Below are 20708 nucleotides of genomic sequence, written 5' to 3' on the forward strand. Positions count from 1 at the left end.
TCTGGAAGTTGATTTAAACTCTAAGAAATGTTTTAGTGCTATAGTACCTTCAGTTTAAAACAGTGTTTAAGTCAGTTGTGCATGTAAGAGAATATTCCCATGACTTTATGTGAAACTTGACAGATTCCTTCTTCCAGTATTATACAGGTCTCATGACAATGACTTCAAGTGAATCAATTATTTGGGAACTCTGTAATGTGTAGTTCAGCCCAAAAATCTTTGTTACAATAGAAGAAATAAAATGCTTTTTCTGTGCTTTTGAATCTTACTATTTTACTAATTTTATTACATTTTTGGTATTAATGTCTGCATTTAGTTTATTTAAAAGTAGAATTTAGTTGTATTCAGTTTGCACAACTGAGTATACTATATGTTGACAGGAGTTGTTTTTACTATTTTCATTACAGTTGTGTTTGCGAAGCTAAAGAAAAGATTTAAGTCCCATTGTCCTGGACACATTACCAGACCAGTACCAAAGGTAACAACCAGTTGTTGAAAACACCCATTAGGCCTAAGAAAAGATGCAATGTACAGACAAATATGACCAGAGGGGTTGGAAGGTTTAGTTAATGGTTTAATAAGTAAGTTGATACGGGGGTTTTCACCTTACAGTGTGTTCATTATATACTTATGTTCTTAATTTCGTAGTTATTCCAAAATGTCTGATATACATGTAGAGTTAGTGTATGAGACTGTATAGTATTTAATATTTTGAATCTGTCACTGATCTGTTTTTCTGAGACTACTTTCAGTCCACCTTCAAGTAATGTTACAGATCTCAAGACAGAAGGCTGTTCCCACCACTAATGTTAATGTTACAGAATCAAGAGTACCTAAAGAGTCTTTCAACCAGCTGCTGAAAGCGAAGAGAGTCAACGGTACCTTTAGATGATGACAAACAAAATGTTGATATGGAAAAATAAAAAATGTTCATTGTAATGTATGAGAGTTCTCAACTGGAGAAAAATGTAAAGTAAAAGATGTACAGACAAAATCCTTTGGGGACACCAATCTCCCCAGCTGTCCTGTACAATCTACACGGACTATTCCAGATGCAAAACTTTTCCCACCTATTAATAAAAACGAAGTGGAAAAAGATGCAAATTTCTGGAAAATAGATCATGCATGTCTTCCCTTTCAAAGAATGCATGCTTTTAACTGGCCTTTATATGAGTTTTCTAAAATACTAGATAGTACCCATTTAGTAAATATGAACTTTTTAAAGTGTCATTTTTATGAGTATAATGCTAATAAGAGTATAAGTCCTAAGTTGATTTGTCTAGTTTATTGTCCATGTGTATCATATCCACCCTTTTCTTCCTCACTTTTCTATCTGGCTCCAGTCTTTCCAGCTTATTCTTTTAAGGCAGTCTCCTAATAACAAGTGAAAGTTAGCTTTCCTTGAGTCTAGGTGGTGGTCTACCTAAAAGCCTTATTCCAGGGAACATGTTTAATGCATTGTTTTGACCAGGTGCCATTTAAAAAGTGGCTGTGACTGCTTTAAATAAAGTGCTGATGCCCGTGTTTTGTGTACCAGCCTGGGAATGAGGGCACTCACCTGAGAGGATGAGCACTTGGAACCAGTGTTATTCTCAGCTTGGAGGTGTTTTAAACTTGTATCTCCTGTCTCTGAGCTGTCAGTTCATAGATGAAGCATGTAAAACTGGAAGCTGCTGTGGATTGTATATGTATCTAGTCTTTGCTTTGATATCATTTGTACATGATTTGGATTTAATCCAGTCACTATTAATGCAAAATGCCCTGCTTTATTTTTCTTTTCAATATTTAAGTGCCTTAAGAAAAGATATAATTGCCTTTTAAGAGAACTGCAGCATTTGAAAAGTGAACAAAGACGTATCTTTGCAGTAATGAACTCTTGAAGGGAGCAAAGGGTTTAAGCACAGCCTCTTATTAGCATTTCCCTGTAGTCTAGCTCTAGGCAGTTCTGCTCAGGATGCTTGCAATTCTGGACCCTCTTCTCAACCTCTGAATGCTTTGCATGTGCTATATAGAGAGCCCTAGTAGCCCAAAGTGAAGTTGGATTCAGATTCCTTTCTGAGGAAAAAGTGCCTAATTTGCAGTTTAAGCAGCTACAGCCCATTGAAAGCCTTAAGAGCACTCTGTTATACTTGGATGATAATGGCCTATATATACTGTGCATTTCTATAACAAGCTGAGTTTCAAGTAGAATCCAACTGAAATGAGGGTTCATGGCTTCTTTTTTCCTCTCTGAAGGTATACAGAGTAATAAGTGGAATAAATGTATCTGGAAATATTTTGAAGTGGGAGAAAATAAGTAAATGCTGCAGCTTGTTTTGCTCAGCTATATTTCAAATACATAGATAAATATAAAATATATTATCTATGAATGCTTGCTCCAATCCAGAAAAGATGAACAAGGTGATAAATGATAGAACTGTTTTCTGTCCATATACCTGAAATAATTCAGAGCACTTTGGTCTTAAAAAAAATAAAAAGTGGGGTCTGTTTATTTCTGAGTGGGTTGTGGGGGTTTTTTTGGTGTGTTTTTGTTTGTTTGTTTGTTTTTTTAATAAATAGAACCATGCAAGACTTTAATAAAATACTGTTGAACATGATTTGTTGTTAACAACTAACCTGCAATGTTTTAAACAGAACCCTTAAATATTTAGCAGCACTGTTAGTGCCAAAACTGATAGATCTATGACTCAGTAATTTGTAATCTATTTTCTATGTATGGAAGGCTCAGAATACAGGCAATTGCACTTTTTTGAAAATGTAAAGAGTTCAGTCATCTTACTGAAGCGTCAGACTAGTGCTGCTAGGAGTGTGCTGAGGGAGAGCAGCACTGCTCCTTCAGCTGCAAGAGTTCACAGAATTATCTAGGTTGGAAAAGACCTTGAAGATCATCCAGTCCAACCATTAACCTAACACTGACAGTTCCCAACTACACCATATCCCTCAGCGCTATGTTGATCCGACTCTTAAATGCCTCCAGGGATGCGACTCTACCACCTCCCTGGGCAGCCCATTCCAACGCCTAACAACCCGTTCTGTAAAGAAATGCTTCCTGACATCTAGTCTAAACCTTCCCTGGTGCAACTTGAAGCCATTCCCTCTTGTCCTATCGCTTGTTACTTGGTTAAAGAGACTCATCGCCAGCTCTCTGCACCCTCCTTTCAGGTAGCTGTAGAGGGCGATGAGGTCTCCCCTCAGCCTCCTCTTCTCCAGACCAAACACCCCCAGTTCCCTCAGCCGCTCCTCGTACGACCTGTGCTCCAGACCCTGCACCAGCTTCGCTGCCCTTCTCTGGACATGCTCGAGGAATTCAGTGTCCTTTTTGTAGTGAGTTGCACAGCTTGTTCTATCTAGCTTATACCTGAGCTGGTTTTAGTGGTTGGAAAAGAATGGTAACAGTTCACAGATTCTGTGGGGATGAAAACACCCATCAACTGCTGATCCTGGCTGTGTTGGTTTAGGCCCTGCCAGGACCTGAGACCACATTGCTGTTGTCCTTCCCCCACCCTCGGACCAGTCAGGGCAGGGAGTGAGATACAAACCCTGGGGTTGAAAAAAGGAAAAAAAATAATACAACAGTGTAAAAAATAACAATCTGAACAACAACAATAAACAGTAATAACAGTAAACAAGACAAAATATATACAGAGAAATACTGCAAGGGACACAGCAAGCCCGCTGCATGCTTCCCCGGACCAAAGCCCACAGGAAACCCTTCCCACGCTTCAGCGCCAGACCTGACGTCAGCCTGGTACTGAATAACGCAGCTAGAACCCTCTCCCCATTGCTGGCGAAACCTAACCCTATCCCAGTTGAACCAGGACACCTTAGTAAGTAAAAAATCTTCATGCAGATAATTGTATACATACCGATTCAAACTATTGATTGTGCTAAATGTCTGTTAAGGGATGTGTTATAAGGGGCTGTCCCTCCAGCAGCTCTAGGGATGGGGGTACCTCCTGCCTGGCTGCCAGAGCCCAGCCTGGGTTGTCCCGAGGCCTAGAGGTCTCTGTCCCAGGCTGATCGATGCAGCTGCTACTTTTCTGTTCGTAGGTTCAACCAGTAGCAAGGCTGAGCATGCGTCTTGGAGTCACAATCACAGGGGACACTGGCACGGCTGACTACACATGCTGCCATGAGGAGGCACTGCCTTCAACAGCACCCTCTGTACTGCCAGGACTCAATGTAAGTGCAGACAGTCAAGGCCTCTCCTCCTCTTCAGCTCATCAGGATTGAAGCTCACCAGTCAAAGAACATCCACCCACCATTCACTGTCCACATGGACATTCACAGATCCCTTGAGCATCAGCATGGCTTCTCTGTCTACTAGTCCTGCCCAGATCCCAAGTCCTCTTACCTGCTCCACAGGTGTACTACTCACCAGCTGGTCCAGCTTGATGTGTGTTAGCAAACAGACACACAGTCATCTCACAGTGCCCTTATGCTTGTGGATCATCTCAAATACCAGCAAATCCTGCCTGTCTGTCACCTGTGGTGGGTTAACTTTAGCTAAGGGCCAAACTCTAGCTGCCCACTCTTCAGTGGGATAGGGGAATAAAATAGGATAAGAAAGCTCTTGCATCTCAATAAAGACAGGGAGGTTTCTCACCAGTTACTGTCACAGGAAAACCAGACTTTGAGAAAATTAATTTATTTCCAATTAAAATAGATTCAGGTAGTGAGAAACAAAACCTTTCCTCCCCTCCTGTCCCAGGCTGAACTTCACTCTTTCAGTCCCAATTCCTCTACCCAACCCTAAGTGGTGCAGGGAGGATGGCAGTGGTATGGTTGGTACACAGTGGTTCCTCTCTTTCCTTCCCTCTTCATGAGCTGCACGGAAATAGCTGCTCCAGAGTGGTCCTCTCCATGGGCTGCAGTGTGGATACCTGCTCTGCTGTGGTCTCTCCATGGGCTGCAGGGGAGTCTTTGCTCCAGTGCCTGGAGCACCTGCTCCTCTCCTTCTCTGACCTTGATGGTCACAGGGCTGCTGTTTCTTATACTTTTGTCCTCACTCCTCACTGCCATGCAGTGTTTTGCCCTTAAATACATTTTCCCAGATGTGCCACCACTAACTCATGTCTGTCTGGCCCAGTAACTGTTTTTATTAGGACATGCACTGTTCCCACCCCAGGGGCTGTGGGCAAGACCTCCACCTGCTCCAGCCACTGGCCAGAGTTGCCTGCACCCTGGGGCTGACTCTGCTTCCTGGCACCGACTGCAGTCCCGCCTGCCCCTCCCAAGTGCTGGCACCTCATCCCTGTTGGCATTTCCACACCCAGGGTAGAGTGAGATGATGGAGAGATTGTTAAGAAAGGATTCAGTAAGAAGATAGGACATGCTGGGCCCACCAAGCCCAGAGCTTGGTCACATGCATACTGACTGGATGCTGTTTAGATGCAATTGACTCCTTTCTGTCTATTCCCCCTTTGTTCCTCCCTGCTCCCCTTCCACTGCACAATCTTTACTGAGTTTGTGTAACCCCCAGGCTCCTCTCAGTTGTCTAAAATGCCCATGTTCCTCTTGTTTTCCCCTTCTTACCAGCCACCAAGTCCAGTTTTTTGCCTCTCCAAAGTTTTGTCTACCAATCAAGCAGATGTTCTCGCTTTTGGCATACCCTTGCATTATCCTTTCCTCAAAAAGGGAAGATTCAGAAAAAAATATAAAGGAAAAGCATCAACTAAATGCAGTTTTGATATTAAAACAAGTATCCAAAAAGCAGCAGAGCAACTGGGACAGAAGAAACTAAAACTAAAGTAATCAGAGGGAAAAAACCCACATGCTGATTAGAGGTCATCACCTATGAGAATGATCCTGAATCGTCTATGAGAGTGATCCTGATTGTGATAAGTTAAAAAGTGTATGAGTGAATATCATACTGCTGATACTAGTCCAGAGGAGCAGCAATGAATCCGTTCAGGTCAATGCACTCCACTGAGAGTACTCAGCAATGTGGGTATTTGTATTGGGGGGAGAAGGGTTGAGGGAAAGGACAGTCTTCCAGGGGTGCTTCATCCTTTCCTGCCTTTTTCCTGGCACTGTGGGTGGTGAGAGGAGAAGAAGATACAAGGAGGAACTCTTGATTACTCACAGGAGAAACTGGCTTGCTTTGGCCGGGAAGCAATATCACTCGTCACAATACTATGGCCAGTAGTTCTGCCTGGAAGTAATTCAGTTAATGAGAAAATGCTGCCTAGATACAGTATAAATTATTTTAATAGTAGTTGCATACATAGGACTTAATTCCTGGGTGTCTGGTGCACCTGACCTGCTGCTGCTTAAGGCCATATTTTGAAAGTTGCATTTTCCAAAGGGGCCCAGAATAACTGTAGGGTAATTGCAAAAACTGTGTAACCTCATCAGCACTGGGCCTAGCTGTAAGTGCCTTCTTATAGTACAGCAAAAGCCAAATGAAATAGAAGAGGTTTTACATCCCACTGAGCACTTCATTCACCCTTTGTAGTGAAGACTTCTGCATTAATGACATTTCCAGCCTCTACCTGCAGTTCTCTGTGTGTTTTGATGGCTTGTACAGGTTGTAGGCAATGCTCCTAATGTGCTACCTACTGTAACGTTTGTCATCGTTGCTGAATACTTGTCACTCTTGTAGGAAAGGGATGGGGTGGGGGAAGAGAGTGAGGGTTCCCTTGGATCATGTAGATGAAATAAGGAACAATTATTTTTGGGCAATAAAGCAGTAACATGCTGGATACAGGAGCACTTGGGCAGCTCCTCTTTCACCAATCTGTTTTGTGGCTCTGTGCAACTTACGGGCTCTGCTGGTACCCTCACTGAGTACCTGCCCTGGGCACACAGGCTCACTCCTGACAGGAGATGTAGGCACACTCTGGGAAAAGTGCAGCTCCCAAGTAGTTCTGAATCATTGTGAATATTTTGTTATGATGACAGTAGCACCCCACACGGCTCTGCTCCAGAGCTTGCCCAACATGACAAGAAGCTGTTAAGTTATAAACACTCAGCTGTCCTGTGGTTGATGTGAGTGGCCCTGAGGCAAGATGTCTGTTGCCTGGTGCAGGCAGTATGACTACACGCTAAGTTAAAAGAGGAACCATGGGACCGTTCCAGCCATGGCCCTTCATCTCCAGACAGCTGGAATAATAATAATAAGATACGTGTGCCTGTGTTGATGAGACATGAAAGTACGTAGTGCTGAGCCACAGGATACTCTTGAAAAATGTAGTGTGAATGTGGCTGTTATGCATACTGGAGAAGTCCCAGACTTCTTTGAAGCATGTGACAGGGATATGCCTTCCAGCCTAGGCACTGACATGTTTATCTCAATAAAGTGAATATGTAGTCAAGGTAGAAATCTGTGTGGGGTTCTGTGCCTAAACTCCTACACAACAAGTCACAAAATCCATGTCTGGCTGCTTAGGTATGTCTGGTGATACACTTGTCCTAATTTATTTCCACGTAATGCTTCTTGAACACACTCGAGCAACAGTGGAATTAATTAGTGGTCTCTCTTGAAATGGGCCAAGTGTGTAGCCAAGCATGCAAAATTTGTGAAGCCAGAGAGCAAATAAGGAGAAGGAACCTGGGCTGATGGTCCAGAGATCAGGCTGAAACAAAGAGCTTTACTCAACAGCCAAAATTGAGTATAACTGTTAAGCAGGTATTGTTTGCAGTGCTGGGCAGCATTGGGGATCATTCCACCATAAGTGCCACACTTACTAACAAAACTCTCTGACTAATATACACAAAAAGCATACAGATGCATTAGGTTTCTTAGAAAAGGCAGTCTTATGCTAATGGGTTCTTAGAATCATTTACATAGTCTGAGCATGTCAAGGCTTGACCAAAGAGAAAATGGAGAATGGGAAATACTGGATTTTGCTCTCTACTCTAGGGTCTATCTCTGCATTTTATTAAAAAAACCTGAGCAACCAGACTACCATCCTGAAATGTGCATGTTTTGGACTCAAACCTTCTTGGACTGAGAAATGTTTAGAGCTTTGCTTTTCTATATCATCGACCAGTGCTTTAGTAAAGCTTTAGGGCACAAAGTGCTTATATTACCAAAGGGTAAAAGGAGGCACTTCGTATTAAGAGTCTTTATTCTTAAGATGGAGGGAACATTGTTAGATGCAGGATAATATATAATTTGCTACCATCTGTTTTTTGGGGATGAAGTAATAAAAACATAAACACTAGACAAGTGTTGATTAAAATGTAGGTAAGGTGTAGTGAGGAACAAGGAATAAAATAAATCTATTGTCAAGAAATTATTTGCAAGAATGTCTATCAAGAATTAGAGTCCCATTTGAGCTGGAGACTAAGAGCTAGTGCCCATGTAAAGTTCACATGCATAGATGCTTGTACATAAATGATAGTTTTTAAAAATATGGCATGAGTCTATTATACTGCCCAGCTTTTAACAGGAATGTTAGTCTAATGGGGGTTCTGTAACCTGACATAATCAAAACACTGAATGAATACTATAATTTCAGGATACAAATTATGTAGAAATGGTAGATTGTCCTAGTTTAGACAAGATTTTTAAAAAAGCTTACTGTCAAATAAAGTAAATAAAAATGAGATTGTTGCCTGCTAAACTTAATAATAGGTATTACAGAAACTGTCTGGACTGAAACACTGTTCCTGCATAGAAGGCGTATACTGTTAGAACAGTGCTAAAAACCACATTGTTCAAAGGTGACAGAGGTGTGCTAAGAAATACCAGAAACAGTAAGAGAGAAGAAAACTTAATAAGTGAGTGACATTGGTAATTTCTATAGAAATTGGAGGAGTATTACCTCAGGACTCGATGGAGAAACTAAATTTGTAAACAGAGTAAATGACTGTTGCTTGGAGCAAGTAATCATAGACTGCATATTAAGAGAAAGAACTCAGTCCCTTTCCAAGCAGCCACTCAAGAAACTGCTCTTCAATAGTGATACAAGTTCAATGTCCAAAAAAGTGTGCTAGCTAATGTTGCAGATGAAAGTATTAACACAGTAATGATTTAACAGGAAATCTAGATTTATTAATAACTAACAGCACTTGACCATTACAAAATAATTCAGAAAATGTTACAAAAATAGTGACTTATCTGCCGATTCTATGACAAGATTAATGCTAACTTACTTTATGGTATCTTAAGTCTATACATATATACATGCACATACACAAACGCAAAATGTACAAACACACACAGAGACAAAATTATTCAGATCCACTAGAACAAAGTATGTACCCACACACACCAGTAAGCAGAGAAAGAGTGGGTGAAAGAGAAGCCAGACAGTTTAGAGTAAATACTCACAATACCTTGGCATTCCTCAAAGGGTGATAATTGAGATTCGAGTGGGTTGACTTTGCCCTGGCCTTCCATCAGCTCTGTCAGCAGACAACACCTTAAGGGTTTTGATACCTGAGAGATGTCTAGGCTCAGGGGAGATGCTGGTCACAGGCCCACTGCAATCCAGGAGAGCTCCAAGGGTCTCCCCTGTGGTTGCAATTTATAGGGTACAAGATAACTGACTTTTGTCAGATACCTTCTGCTCACCCCCAGCTTGAACAATAAAGTATTCTGGTGTCTTCCAGCAGTTGCACAAGAACTTGATGAATGTGCAGCTCTGTTATTGTTCCCATATGACCGCATCCCAGGCACAGGTGTGCCAGGCTGTTAGGAGATGATGGGCATAACATAAACATAAAAAACATTACTGTTTTTTATAAGCATATAAACATAACTGTTTCCAAGCAATCTGGAGGGCAGGAGCCAGGCTCATTAAAGGGGCACCTTAAAGTTCTGATTCACTGCCATTAACATTCCTTATGTCCACAGATTGTTGTGTAGCTTGGGCAGGTAGGTGGCATCACACCTAGCACCAAGCAGCCCAACAAGGAGAGGAGAGGAGGGGTGAGACCTGCACCACCGCAAGTGCGTAAGTAAAAAAGAAATTATGTAAAAAGAATAAGGCTCTGAAAGGAAGTTAAAAGGAGCAGTTGAAAAGGTAGAAGGTTTCCAGGCACAAGGAGCTTCTTTAAAAGTAATGCAGGGAAAACTCAGAACACCTTTAAGAAAACATCATTCTGCAGCTCCCAACATGATATTTTTAAGAAAGGTCAGTATCATCCTTTTCAACCAATGATGAGAAGGAAACCTCCTAAAAAGTCTATGGAGCTGACTAATAATGGAGAAGTCTATGGAACTGACTAGTAGTGGAGATATGAAAGGACACCTTTTGTTCAAGGAATCTAACGGCACAGTAAACAAATGGAGTCCTTGCTTGCTTGCAGTGGAATTCTTTATAGGGGAACCTACTGAAGTGTGAGTTGGAGGAATTGTCTCAGATCTAAGTTTAAAACAAATAATCCAAAACAATAAGACTGAAATGGTAACCAAATGGTGTTCTACAGGGTGCCATAAGTTGCAAAACTAATGTGGTGTGTGCTGAACTGGTGTGCTTGCAATAGACGTAAATGACACAAGGAGAGTCAAAATGGCTTTTTGGTAGAGGGAAATCATGCTTCTGATGATTCAGTCAACATCACTGTGCTATTGTGTAAAAGATCCTTGATCTGTTCAGTCCTGAATGTTGTGTGTGGGACCCCCTATTTTACAAAACAGTATAGCAAAAATGAAGAAGTAATCTTCTTAATCTTAGAAAAAATAGGGGAGACATGCTAGAAATCAATAAAATTGTGACTATTTTGGCAAAGGTGAGATGGGAATGGATATTCTCTATTTTTTCTAAAGCAAGAAAAAGGGGGGAATCCAACTGAACTATTTGGAAGCAGTTTTAAAATCAAAACAAAGCAAATAAAAATAGTTTAATTGTGTAACTCATTGTCACAAGAAATATTGAAAACCAAAAAGATAAATAGATGCAAAGAGCTGTTGTACAAATTCATGTAAGAATGGTCCAGAAACAGCTATTAAAACCAGTGATGTGCACATGGCTTTCAGTTCAGGAAATCCATAAGATCCAGGTCATTGGAGCTTGGCAGAATATAGGTTAAAATAATCCCCTATGTAGGTTAAAATATAAACCCCACATAGGTTAAAATAAGTAACATAATTACATTCTTTCTTACTTTTCCTATGCATGTGCTACTGATTCTGTTAGTCACAGGAGAGTGCACTGGGTAGATCTTTGATCTGGTGTATTTTTATGAATAGATGACAGAATTTCATTGTTACTTTTAACCAAAATACTTAATTAACAATTTGTTTAGTACTGTGACTGATACTGCTCTTTATCTTCCAAAACCAAAGTCTTACTGGAAAATTGACCAACTGGACTCACATGAAAGTATCTAAAATACAAGTATAGTAGATATAGTGGCAGAGTAGACATTGACTTTTACCCGTTTATTAAAAAAATAATTGGTAAAGTCAGATTCTACCAGATGGTGTTAATTGTGTGCTTCTGTATTTAACTGATGCAAAAAGTTTTGCAAGAACACTGCGGACTTGGGTTCTGGCAGTGTTCTACTGAAAGATACCTCTCTCAGTTGTGAGCACGCCCTCTCTGTGGAGGAATTAATCCCTATTCCTCCTATGGGCATAGCACACCACAGAGAGCCTCCACAGGAACTAGAGTGTGTGGGTTTTTTGGAATATTTTCTCCTTGTGATGACAAGTGAGACTATGCAAGGTAGCACCCAGAAAGGCAATCCTGAGCATTTTGTTGTGCTAACAGGTATTGAGGTGTTGTGACACTCCTATCCTGCTTTCAGAGCTGGTGGTGTTTGGCTTCTTTGGCAAAGCATGCATACTTCTGGAGTGTGTTGAAAATCCAAAAAAATGGAGATAGGCTATTCAACAGGCTTCTGTTGATACAGTTAAATAATAAGTGAAATAAGTTCAAGGCACAAATTTCTAGGGTAAAAGAATCTGTTTTACCTGCTGGTGAAAAACAAGAAACAAATCTTTCAAGAATACCCGCCTCAGAAAAGCTGTTTTTCTTTTTATTCAATGCATTAGAAACCCAAGAAAATAAATAGACATAAGAATGCATTTGGATTCCAGTTAACCTACTGTTAACATCACTCTAGAAACAAAGTTCTCATTTACGTAGAATTTACAGAAAATAAATTTGCTAAAAGTGATGTAAAGCTGACATGATGAAATCCAGGAGGAAAAGGCTTTTACTGTGATTGTCAGAAATTCACATTTCCCATTTTTCACTATGGAACATAAGAAATGACTTGAACATGCTTTATATTTCCCACAACTAGCAATTTTCTGTCTTTGGAAAGTTTTAGAGGGAGGAGCTGAGAGGTGCTGTGGGAGGGACTAAAAATCATATTAAAGTTTGGCATGAGAGGGAGAATTGTCAGAGTAGAAGGTTTCTTCTGAGGTTTTGCCTTTTTTTTTTTTTTTAATTATTATTATTTTCAATTTAGGATGATAAGTATTCATGTTCAGATTCTTCTAGTAATTCTTTTTTGGACTTTGGATTGTCAGATTATTCCCAGGATTGAAGAATGTGGACTTTCATGTTCTCAGGTAATCTCTTATTCCTATTTGCTATCTATTAATATAGTAGTTGTATGCTGTCAAAATAATTGTAAGAAAAGCAAGAAAGCAAAATGGAAAAATATTTCAGCTGTCCTGAATGAACATTCACTTTATATTCCTGTCATTCTGAATTAAGTATCTGAAGTGGCAAAGATGACTGTTAAGGTGTAAGAAAATGCATTTTACAGTGTTTCCAATTGGTGATATTAGTACCTTTTAATATCTGTTTTCTGTATTTGAAAAAAAAAATATATATAGTTCATATTCATTACTTTGGGGAGTCAGTTTTTACAACAGCAGTGGTGCCAAAGAAATGAGGGAGGGAGGAACATGAAGTTTCAGAAATTGCTAATTGTGTTAGGAATATATGAAACTCTGACTTTCCTGTGAAGAAATGAATTAAGCTTGAGAAAGAGTAAAACCTGTTTTTCATTTTGTGTGATGAATGTTAATGTTAATGACTTATGTATGTGCACAAAAGTGGAGTGTGAGCCGTACCATCTCTTTAATGGCTTTGAATTTTGCATGTTTCCAACTATCCCCACAAAGGGGCAGTATGGAGATAGTCTGCTTCTGTTGGCATTCTGAAACTTAGAGTAAATTGAAAGATAAATTTAAAAGGATAAAATAATAGGGCATCTGACTTTCAGTCTTAGCAGAGGATGATAACTCTGTACTTGCTACAGAGAAGTGGAATTAATTGATGGCATGAAAGAATTTGACTGTACAGACTTCTGCTTGAAGATGTCAGTGTTTAGGACAGGCAATGAGACATACTAAAGAATGTCTAAATGTGGTAGTACTACACAGATATTAAGTAAGTACATGTCTCAGGAATTTATTCTATGTTTTATACATCTATCCTAGAAAATATCAGGAATAAAGATGCTTATAAAATACCAGACTGAGGGGAAAAAACCCCTTCTATATTTAAAGTTTAACATTCATACATTCAAATTCTGTTGTCTCTATCCACTTAGTGTTTTTAGAATAATAAAATATAGTCATAAGGGATTAATCTATAGATATACTGGAGCACTTTTCAAGAATTTTATGTACTTATGTTTATGAATGCAAACACACATGTATTTTAAATGATTTGTGCTCCCTGATCTGCTGCAATGAGAGTTTAATATAGAAATGGTTTACTGTTCTGTCTCTCCAGACTGTATGACTATCAGTCTCAACATGTAAAAAACAGTAGCAACTTTTTTTTTGGTGTGATTCAGTCTAGGGGATAGGATTACTTCTGAGGACCTTAAAGGGCATCTTTCTCCATCATATCTTAGGTATTTATGTTAAGAAGACTGATTCACTAGATGTCTAAGATATAGACAGCCCTGACGTTTGGTAAACTGGATCCCTTCCTTTACTTTTAAGAGTTTTCTTACAACTTTTCCAATACAGTAGGCTGGATAACTGAGAAAGGTGTATTTTTTTTTTAATTTACAGAGGAAATACATTGTTTCCAGAATAATGGAATCAATCAATCATTTGTGATGTTAAAGACAGAATTGAATTCATGTTCTCTATGTAATGTTTCTGCTAGCTGTATTCAGTAGAATCTTGAATGCATTAATGACTTTTTAAGACAAAAATGTTTTCTCACTGGGAACAATAATGATCTCAACAGGACAAATCACTGCCAGCTTAGCATTTTCAATCTAGAGCTTTAAAGCATTTTAGCTACATGAACTTTAGAGTGTCATGACTAGCTTGTTAAACTCCTTCTTTCTTTTCCTTTGGAAGTAACTTCAATTTCCCTACACAACTGACCACAATTTGTGGCCTCAATCCCTGAGTTATCCCCATTCCTACCTGAGTTACTTTAAAAGGGTGCAGTTTATCTTCCCCATAATTTATAACTCAATGGTCTTTATAGGCGCACTAACCAGGGGTTAAAATTTGTCTACGTGCATTATATGTGTGCTGCCTTCTGTTATAGCACATCAGATCACAAAGTAGAGAATTAATGGCATTTTTTCTAGCAATTTGCTTAATGTGATAATAAGATATTGTAGTTGTAAAACTATAAAAGTTTTCTGTATCTGCAATTGCTCCAAGTGAGTATTATAGAAGATTGTTTTTTTCTTCATGAAGTTTTCCCATAAGTTTGTATAATGGATTTCTCTTTGGCAGAGTCAACCCTGAGGTTGCGTGGTTCTTCATAAAGAAATAGAGTAATGAAAATAAATGAATTTTTCTGCATTTTTCAAACTCTGGGTATTGTCAGAAGCTTTTGAGCAGGTTTAATAACAGTAATTGTTGAATTTGACCATCAGACTAGATTTTAAGGTGACTATGTCCCTTGACTATTTGTAAGCAATTTTGACCTTCCTGGGTACTCCTGATCAGAGTGAAGCACTGGTTGTACTTAAAAGGGAAATAGTGACATAACTGTCTCGAGGTATGTGACTTAAAAGCCCTTCACACTGAACTATTTAGATTTTGGATCTTATTATGACTTTATGAATCATTCTTAGTTTACCATGAGTATTCAGCAAGACATCCTTGCATTGTCTTGTATTATATAAGGCAATATCCAGGTTTCATTACTATACCACAAACTGTACATCTGTTCAGTACAGGAAAGGAAAAAAACAAAGAACATTGGATGTTTATGTAAGCATTACATGAAAATTTAAACAGCATGAAAATATACAGTTGTGGGTTGAGAGATGGCAAAGGAACAACCAAGCTTTTATTATGAATAATGATTTATTTCTCGTTCCTTACTTTAATGCTTGGCGTTAGAGCTCATGTGATATTCTGGTATTCAAAGGTTAAATACAATGGGCTTCTTCTCCATGCCTCACCCAATAGTAAACATAGTTATCAACCAAGATTCCCTGTAAAAGCATAGGGGAATCCCAGCCTGCAATTGAAATTGGGTTTATGCCCTACTCATTTTACAACCCACATTGTTTGCAGGCTGTATACAAAGAAACAGGCTTATGCCAAATTTGACTCAACAGCTGGTAAAGATCAAGAGCACTACATTTAGAAAAACATCTCCAGAAAACTATGAAATAGTATTTGTATTGTCTGCTGTTAATTGTAGTAACGTTTCCAAAGTCCATGGATAAAGAAAGAAACCCTAAAGTGAATCTGGGATTTCCCTGCAATTAAAAAGGTTATTGGCAGCAAATTCTTGATATAGCTGCTGCCTGTTCATGCTATTCATAATCAAAGTATGTGGTGTTTCTTTGTGGATATTTATGTCATGGATCAGTCCATTCTTGCTGAATACTACACGCTGCAAAACCAGTGGTATAAAACGGCCATTAGGCCACTAACTCAGCTGACATAAATTGACATTCTTTGTTCATAATTATGGTAAGTAATTTGTACTTCAAAAGTGATCCCAAGCCTCTAAAAAATGGACATGATAAGCTAGGTGACATAATTCATTTGTTCTCTAAAATCTGCTTGAAAAATTAGTTTTAGACATGGAAAATGTCTAAAGAGACTGATCAGAGACCTGGCTTCCTCAGAGTGAGTGAGATACAGTGTGAAGTGCCAACATAGGAAGATGATTCACCACAGACTTTTTTGTGTATGCATTCATATACCTGATGACTGGAGGAGATGCATAAAAACATAAAACATATCCTCTGCTAATATTTGCTGAGATGCAGTACAATCCATGAGAGAATGCCCTAGATAGACATCTTGGGCTTTGCATCCCTGCCTGTCATTGTCTCACTTGTGTGGCCCTATCCGAGTAATTTCTTTTCTCCAGTTTTCACAAGTAAAAAAATAGGGCTGACCTTCATGTGTGATGTGTCTTAATTATGTGTCCTAATTAAGTGCTTTGAATACTATAATTAATGTTAAGTACTCATTAGTCAAAACAGTCATACTTAAGGGGCCCAATCATGTTGAGTCACTGTATTAGAACGATATTAACCCAATTGCTTAGATATCCCTGCTTGCCTTCTCTGCTGGTAGTCAGGAGAGCTGCAGTTTATCAAGTTTAGGTGACTTATCTCTTGGACTGTGTTTTACATGTACTCCTAGGGTCAAAAATAGCTTGGCAATGAGATGAAACACTTAGCTTCCATGTTTCCTGCTGTGTCTTATGCCACTGGTTGGGTGCCATCCCATTTCTTCACCCCCCTGAGAAGAAAACACCCAATGACAGGTACAAGCAGGGACTTAACAAAACTCTCCACTGTTCCTCATTATTAGAGCATCCACCACCACTTCTTTAAGGAGACGTGGAGATGGAGAGAGCTCTGCAATTCAGAGCTTGCAACAAATTTTTTTTTCTTTCTCACTTCTTCCTTCCTCAAAAACTCTGGAAAAAGATTACAAGGTCTTGAAAGAGATAAGCCACTGGAGTAGCAAGAGCAGAGGCACTACAGGCAGTCATGAAAGTTCGGGTCACAGAATTAACAGATGGAACTGGACCTGACAAGGTGTCCTGCAACTGAAACATAAGGCAGTGCTAGAAGCTTCACCACCTAAGTATGTCAACCTAAGTATGTGCAATCAGTACCCACAGCAGAAGGTAGATATTAAAAAAATGATTTAAAAAAGGGATATATAAGCAATCTCTGCAGGAGATAGGAACAGCTGACCTTTATTAATGGCAATTAATTTTAGCTCACAAATCTCTCTCAGTCCTGATCTTAGGGAGGGAAGATATTCTTCATCTCCATTTGGACACAAAGCTCACTGGTGAATATTGAGATTTGGGAGTAGGTGCTTTCCACAGCTGCAGAGTATTGCTGTCTGCTGACTGACTGCTTTGCAGTTGAGAAGCTACTTGTAATTTGATCAAATCTAGGCAAGACAAATTTTTAGGCGTGATAGTAACTTTAATGAGACTATGTGGTGTGACCTAACTGGAATTCTTGTGATAAGGTCTAGGATTAAGCTTCATTTGTACATTTGCTGGAGCTGGTAATGCTGTACCTGTTACTTTGTCATGTTTGTCTATACTGTCCTGTTCTTCCTCTCTTGCCAGAATGTCTGTGCATGGGAGAGAACCAGGGATGATCAAAAATGAGAAGGATCAAAAAGAGGTTTTATAAGACTTCTTTCTAAGGATAGATTTGGACACTGTCCTGGTTTTTGGCTCAGCATTGAGAAGCTAGGCCTTGCTCCCAGCTAGGTAAGTAACTTGGACCTAGGAAAGGAGTTTCCTCCTATCTCTGACTAAAAATCTTTTGATTTCTGGGAGCATGAATTCCTGTGCACCATGCTATGGCTACCAGACTGTTCAAACCAGGAACCTACATTTGAAGTTCTATGTGTTGCGTTACTATCATCCCCACAAGAGATCTCTAGGTTTTATATATAAACTCTGGCACAGATATTTTCATAGTAGTCTTCATATTCTCAGGAAAATATTTTTCCTTGTAAAACTTTTTTTTTCTGATATTGTTAACATTTATTTGCTGTTTTTTGAAAATTTTCTGAAAATTATTTGCCATCTTAAAAACACAAACCAGAAAATATGCCCTGAACAGCAGTGTGTTGTTGAGGAATTTCCAGACCAGCTCTGAACTGCTTGGCTAGGAACTGGTAAATTCATGTATGCTCAGATGTGATATAGACACACTAGAGGCCTGACCTTGCCTTCACAACTGTAGGAAGTCGTTGGGCCAGAGTTTTCCAAGGTCATGAATAAGCTGGAAAGTCACGGTAACTAATGATGCTGAGCACTGAAATAGATTGCCTGAGGAGCTTATAGAGATCTCTGCACATGCTAAGCAAATACCTCTCAGATATGTCTCAGATAAAGGTAATTCTTCCTAAGGCAGAAGTGTAGAGTAGATGGCATCTTGAGTCCTTTTCTAACCCAAATATTTTTGCTTTCATTCATAATTTTCTCTTTTGTGGGATCTAAAGATGGTCTTTCAAGTCCTATTCAACTTACTCCTTTGGAACAGTCAACAGAGCCAAAGATCTGTCTTGCTGTATTGCACATCCCACTCTTTCAGCAAGCAAAATATGGGGCTCGCCATGAAAACTGTATGGGACATACAATCTCATTCAGGAAGTGTCTAGGGAAAAATGAAGAGAGTTTCAGTTTTACTGCATAAATGATCTGTGGCTCTTTCTCTTACAAGAAAATATTTCAACTTATTTGTTTTAAATATGTGTGGCAAATTTCAGTCATTTCTGGAAAACTGATTGTCTTAGAGTTGCCTCTACTTGCCTGCATATTTTCAGAAAGTATGAATCATATAAACAACATTGTACAGTACTAGCTGTGCATTCATTGTCTTTTCTTGGAAAAACCTTGAGGAAATAAAATTTATTGCAGTTAATACATTTCACTGTCTCCGGTTTTGTTTTTCCTTTTCATCCCTACATATGCAAACTTCCTTGATCTTTCTCCCACTTCCTCATCTCCTTGACCTGCTGTTCTTCCTTCCATGACTGCAATGAGAGTTTTCTCCATTACTTTTCAAATGTCAGTACGTTTGTATTATAATTTTTCCCCCTTTGTGGTTTGTTTACTTTTTAAATTTAATTTTGCAATTCTTCTTATAGTATCATGCTTACTTTTGGTCAGTAGTATGTGCTCTTTTATTTCCCCTCCCCCTATTTTTCAATATATTATATTTGTATATAATAGAATAATTTTTAGAGCACAGTCATATCTGTGTTACCATTCAGTCTGCCTATGTAGCTTATTTTCTCTTCCACTTAGGGGGGAAAAAAACCCAAATACACTTTTTAGGTGAATGTGTGGCATGGGTGATTTTCAGTGAGTAAGTGCTATCATTAAAAATGAGACTTAAGGTGAAGCAACATATAAAGGTACTGAACACTGATGGGTTTGTTACACTGAGGCCATGCCCAGAAATTACTGCTTCCTCTAGGGACAAGAGTGTGATCAGGAGAGTCAACTGAAACAATGCTGCTGTTGTAAAGCTGTTAGAATCCTGCCTCCTTGGAAGTGCTTCTTTTGAACCTCTGCCTCCTTTAATTGGACTGTACTAACTTTAGTAACTACATTATGTGGAAGATACACAAGATAAAACTATATGATTATTCATAGTTTGGTGGGTTTTTTTCCATTCCCCCCCAAACCCCACAAAATCATGAGTTAACAGTAAAAAGTCAAATAGACTGTGTAATGACTTTTTGAGTAATTATTTTTAAGTTTGTATTTTATATGATTTATTCTTCCTTAGCATTTCCAAATTTATTCGTAACTAGTTTCTGTGTCAGTTATCTCAAACTGCAAATGTTTCAGTTGGAATGCACAGTATAGATATTTTCAGTAGGGCTTTTCTACATGGTAAGTTTTGAATGTATTTTAATTTTTCATGTATTCACACTGCTAGCTCTTTCAGGGAAAGGTGGTTTTGGCTTTTGTTGCTCTTGATAGGAGAGGAAAGACACGTATGCAGGGATTCTGGTATAAGATTTCTGATGTAGGATTAAAACTTTCAGATGCCATAATAATACAAATATGTATAGTTAGGAAATAATACTCTCTCAAAATTTTTCAAGTATACAGCTGAAAAAAGTTTTTCACCTACAAGAAGATTTTCCTCATTTTGCTGTGGCTGGAGTGTTTCTGTACATTCAAGCAAGCACAATTAGAGCTGGTCAGGCACCTTTATCATTAAGACTTTAATGGAAGCAGTTCCTTAACTGATACTGTTGCACCAGGAAGGAATGCAGTGACTTCTCAGGATTGTCACCCAAGACCACACTACCACTGCATGGTCCAAGGGGTCGTTTGTACAGCCTTACATTCTTAAACAACCACATAACAAGCTAAGGCTAGAATAAAATCAAAATCAACACTTAAAATATTTTTCAGCAGGAAGAGCCGTATTAGAGGGTAGTTCCAGGTTTATTTAGGTTTTAAATTTTTCTCTGTTTAAGGAGAAGAGGGAGAAACACCATTTTTATGGGAGCTACAAAACCCAGAAACACATGCTCCTGTGTTTCTCTCCATGGCTTTGGAGGGTGTCTCAGCCTTGACACATGGCCTACAAAGTCTTGAAACTGTTATGTGTGCTCTGTCGTTTTACATTTTAGTATGACTTTGTGATCCACACTGGCAGGGTTGGGATTAGCACATATATTTTTGTTTTTAACATTTCAGGACAGTATCTGTGCAACATTTACCCATTCTGTGTTCCTCTCCTATGGTTCCAGGTTATTAAATACAGATTAAATGGAGATCATAAGAAAGCATTAGTGACTTGTCAGAGCAGTATGAGAAACATGCCTGCTCAGCATGGTA

At 39.0% G+C, this 20708-nt stretch overlaps 1 protein-coding gene across 1 annotated transcript in view; it reads left to right on the top strand.

The window, feature by feature from the left end:
- Window positions 1-4153: 4153 nt before the first annotated feature.
- IL17REL (interleukin 17 receptor E like) overlaps window positions 4154-20708 on the top strand; it is a 55590-nt gene continuing 39035 nt past the window's right edge. Inside the window, exons 1-2 of the mRNA XM_026841063.1 lie at window positions 4154-4182; window positions 12373-12475. Coding sequence (XP_026696864.1) covers window positions 4181-4182; window positions 12373-12475 — 105 coding nt within the window. The 5' untranslated portion in view covers window positions 4154-4180. The remainder of the gene's footprint in view (window positions 4183-12372; window positions 12476-20708) is intronic.

This window comes from Athene cunicularia (assembly GCF_003259725.1).
Source record: "Athene cunicularia isolate RWA chromosome 1 unlocalized genomic scaffold, athCun1 chr1_part2, whole genome shotgun sequence".
NCBI classification, from domain to species: Eukaryota; Metazoa; Chordata; class Aves; order Strigiformes; family Strigidae; genus Athene; species Athene cunicularia.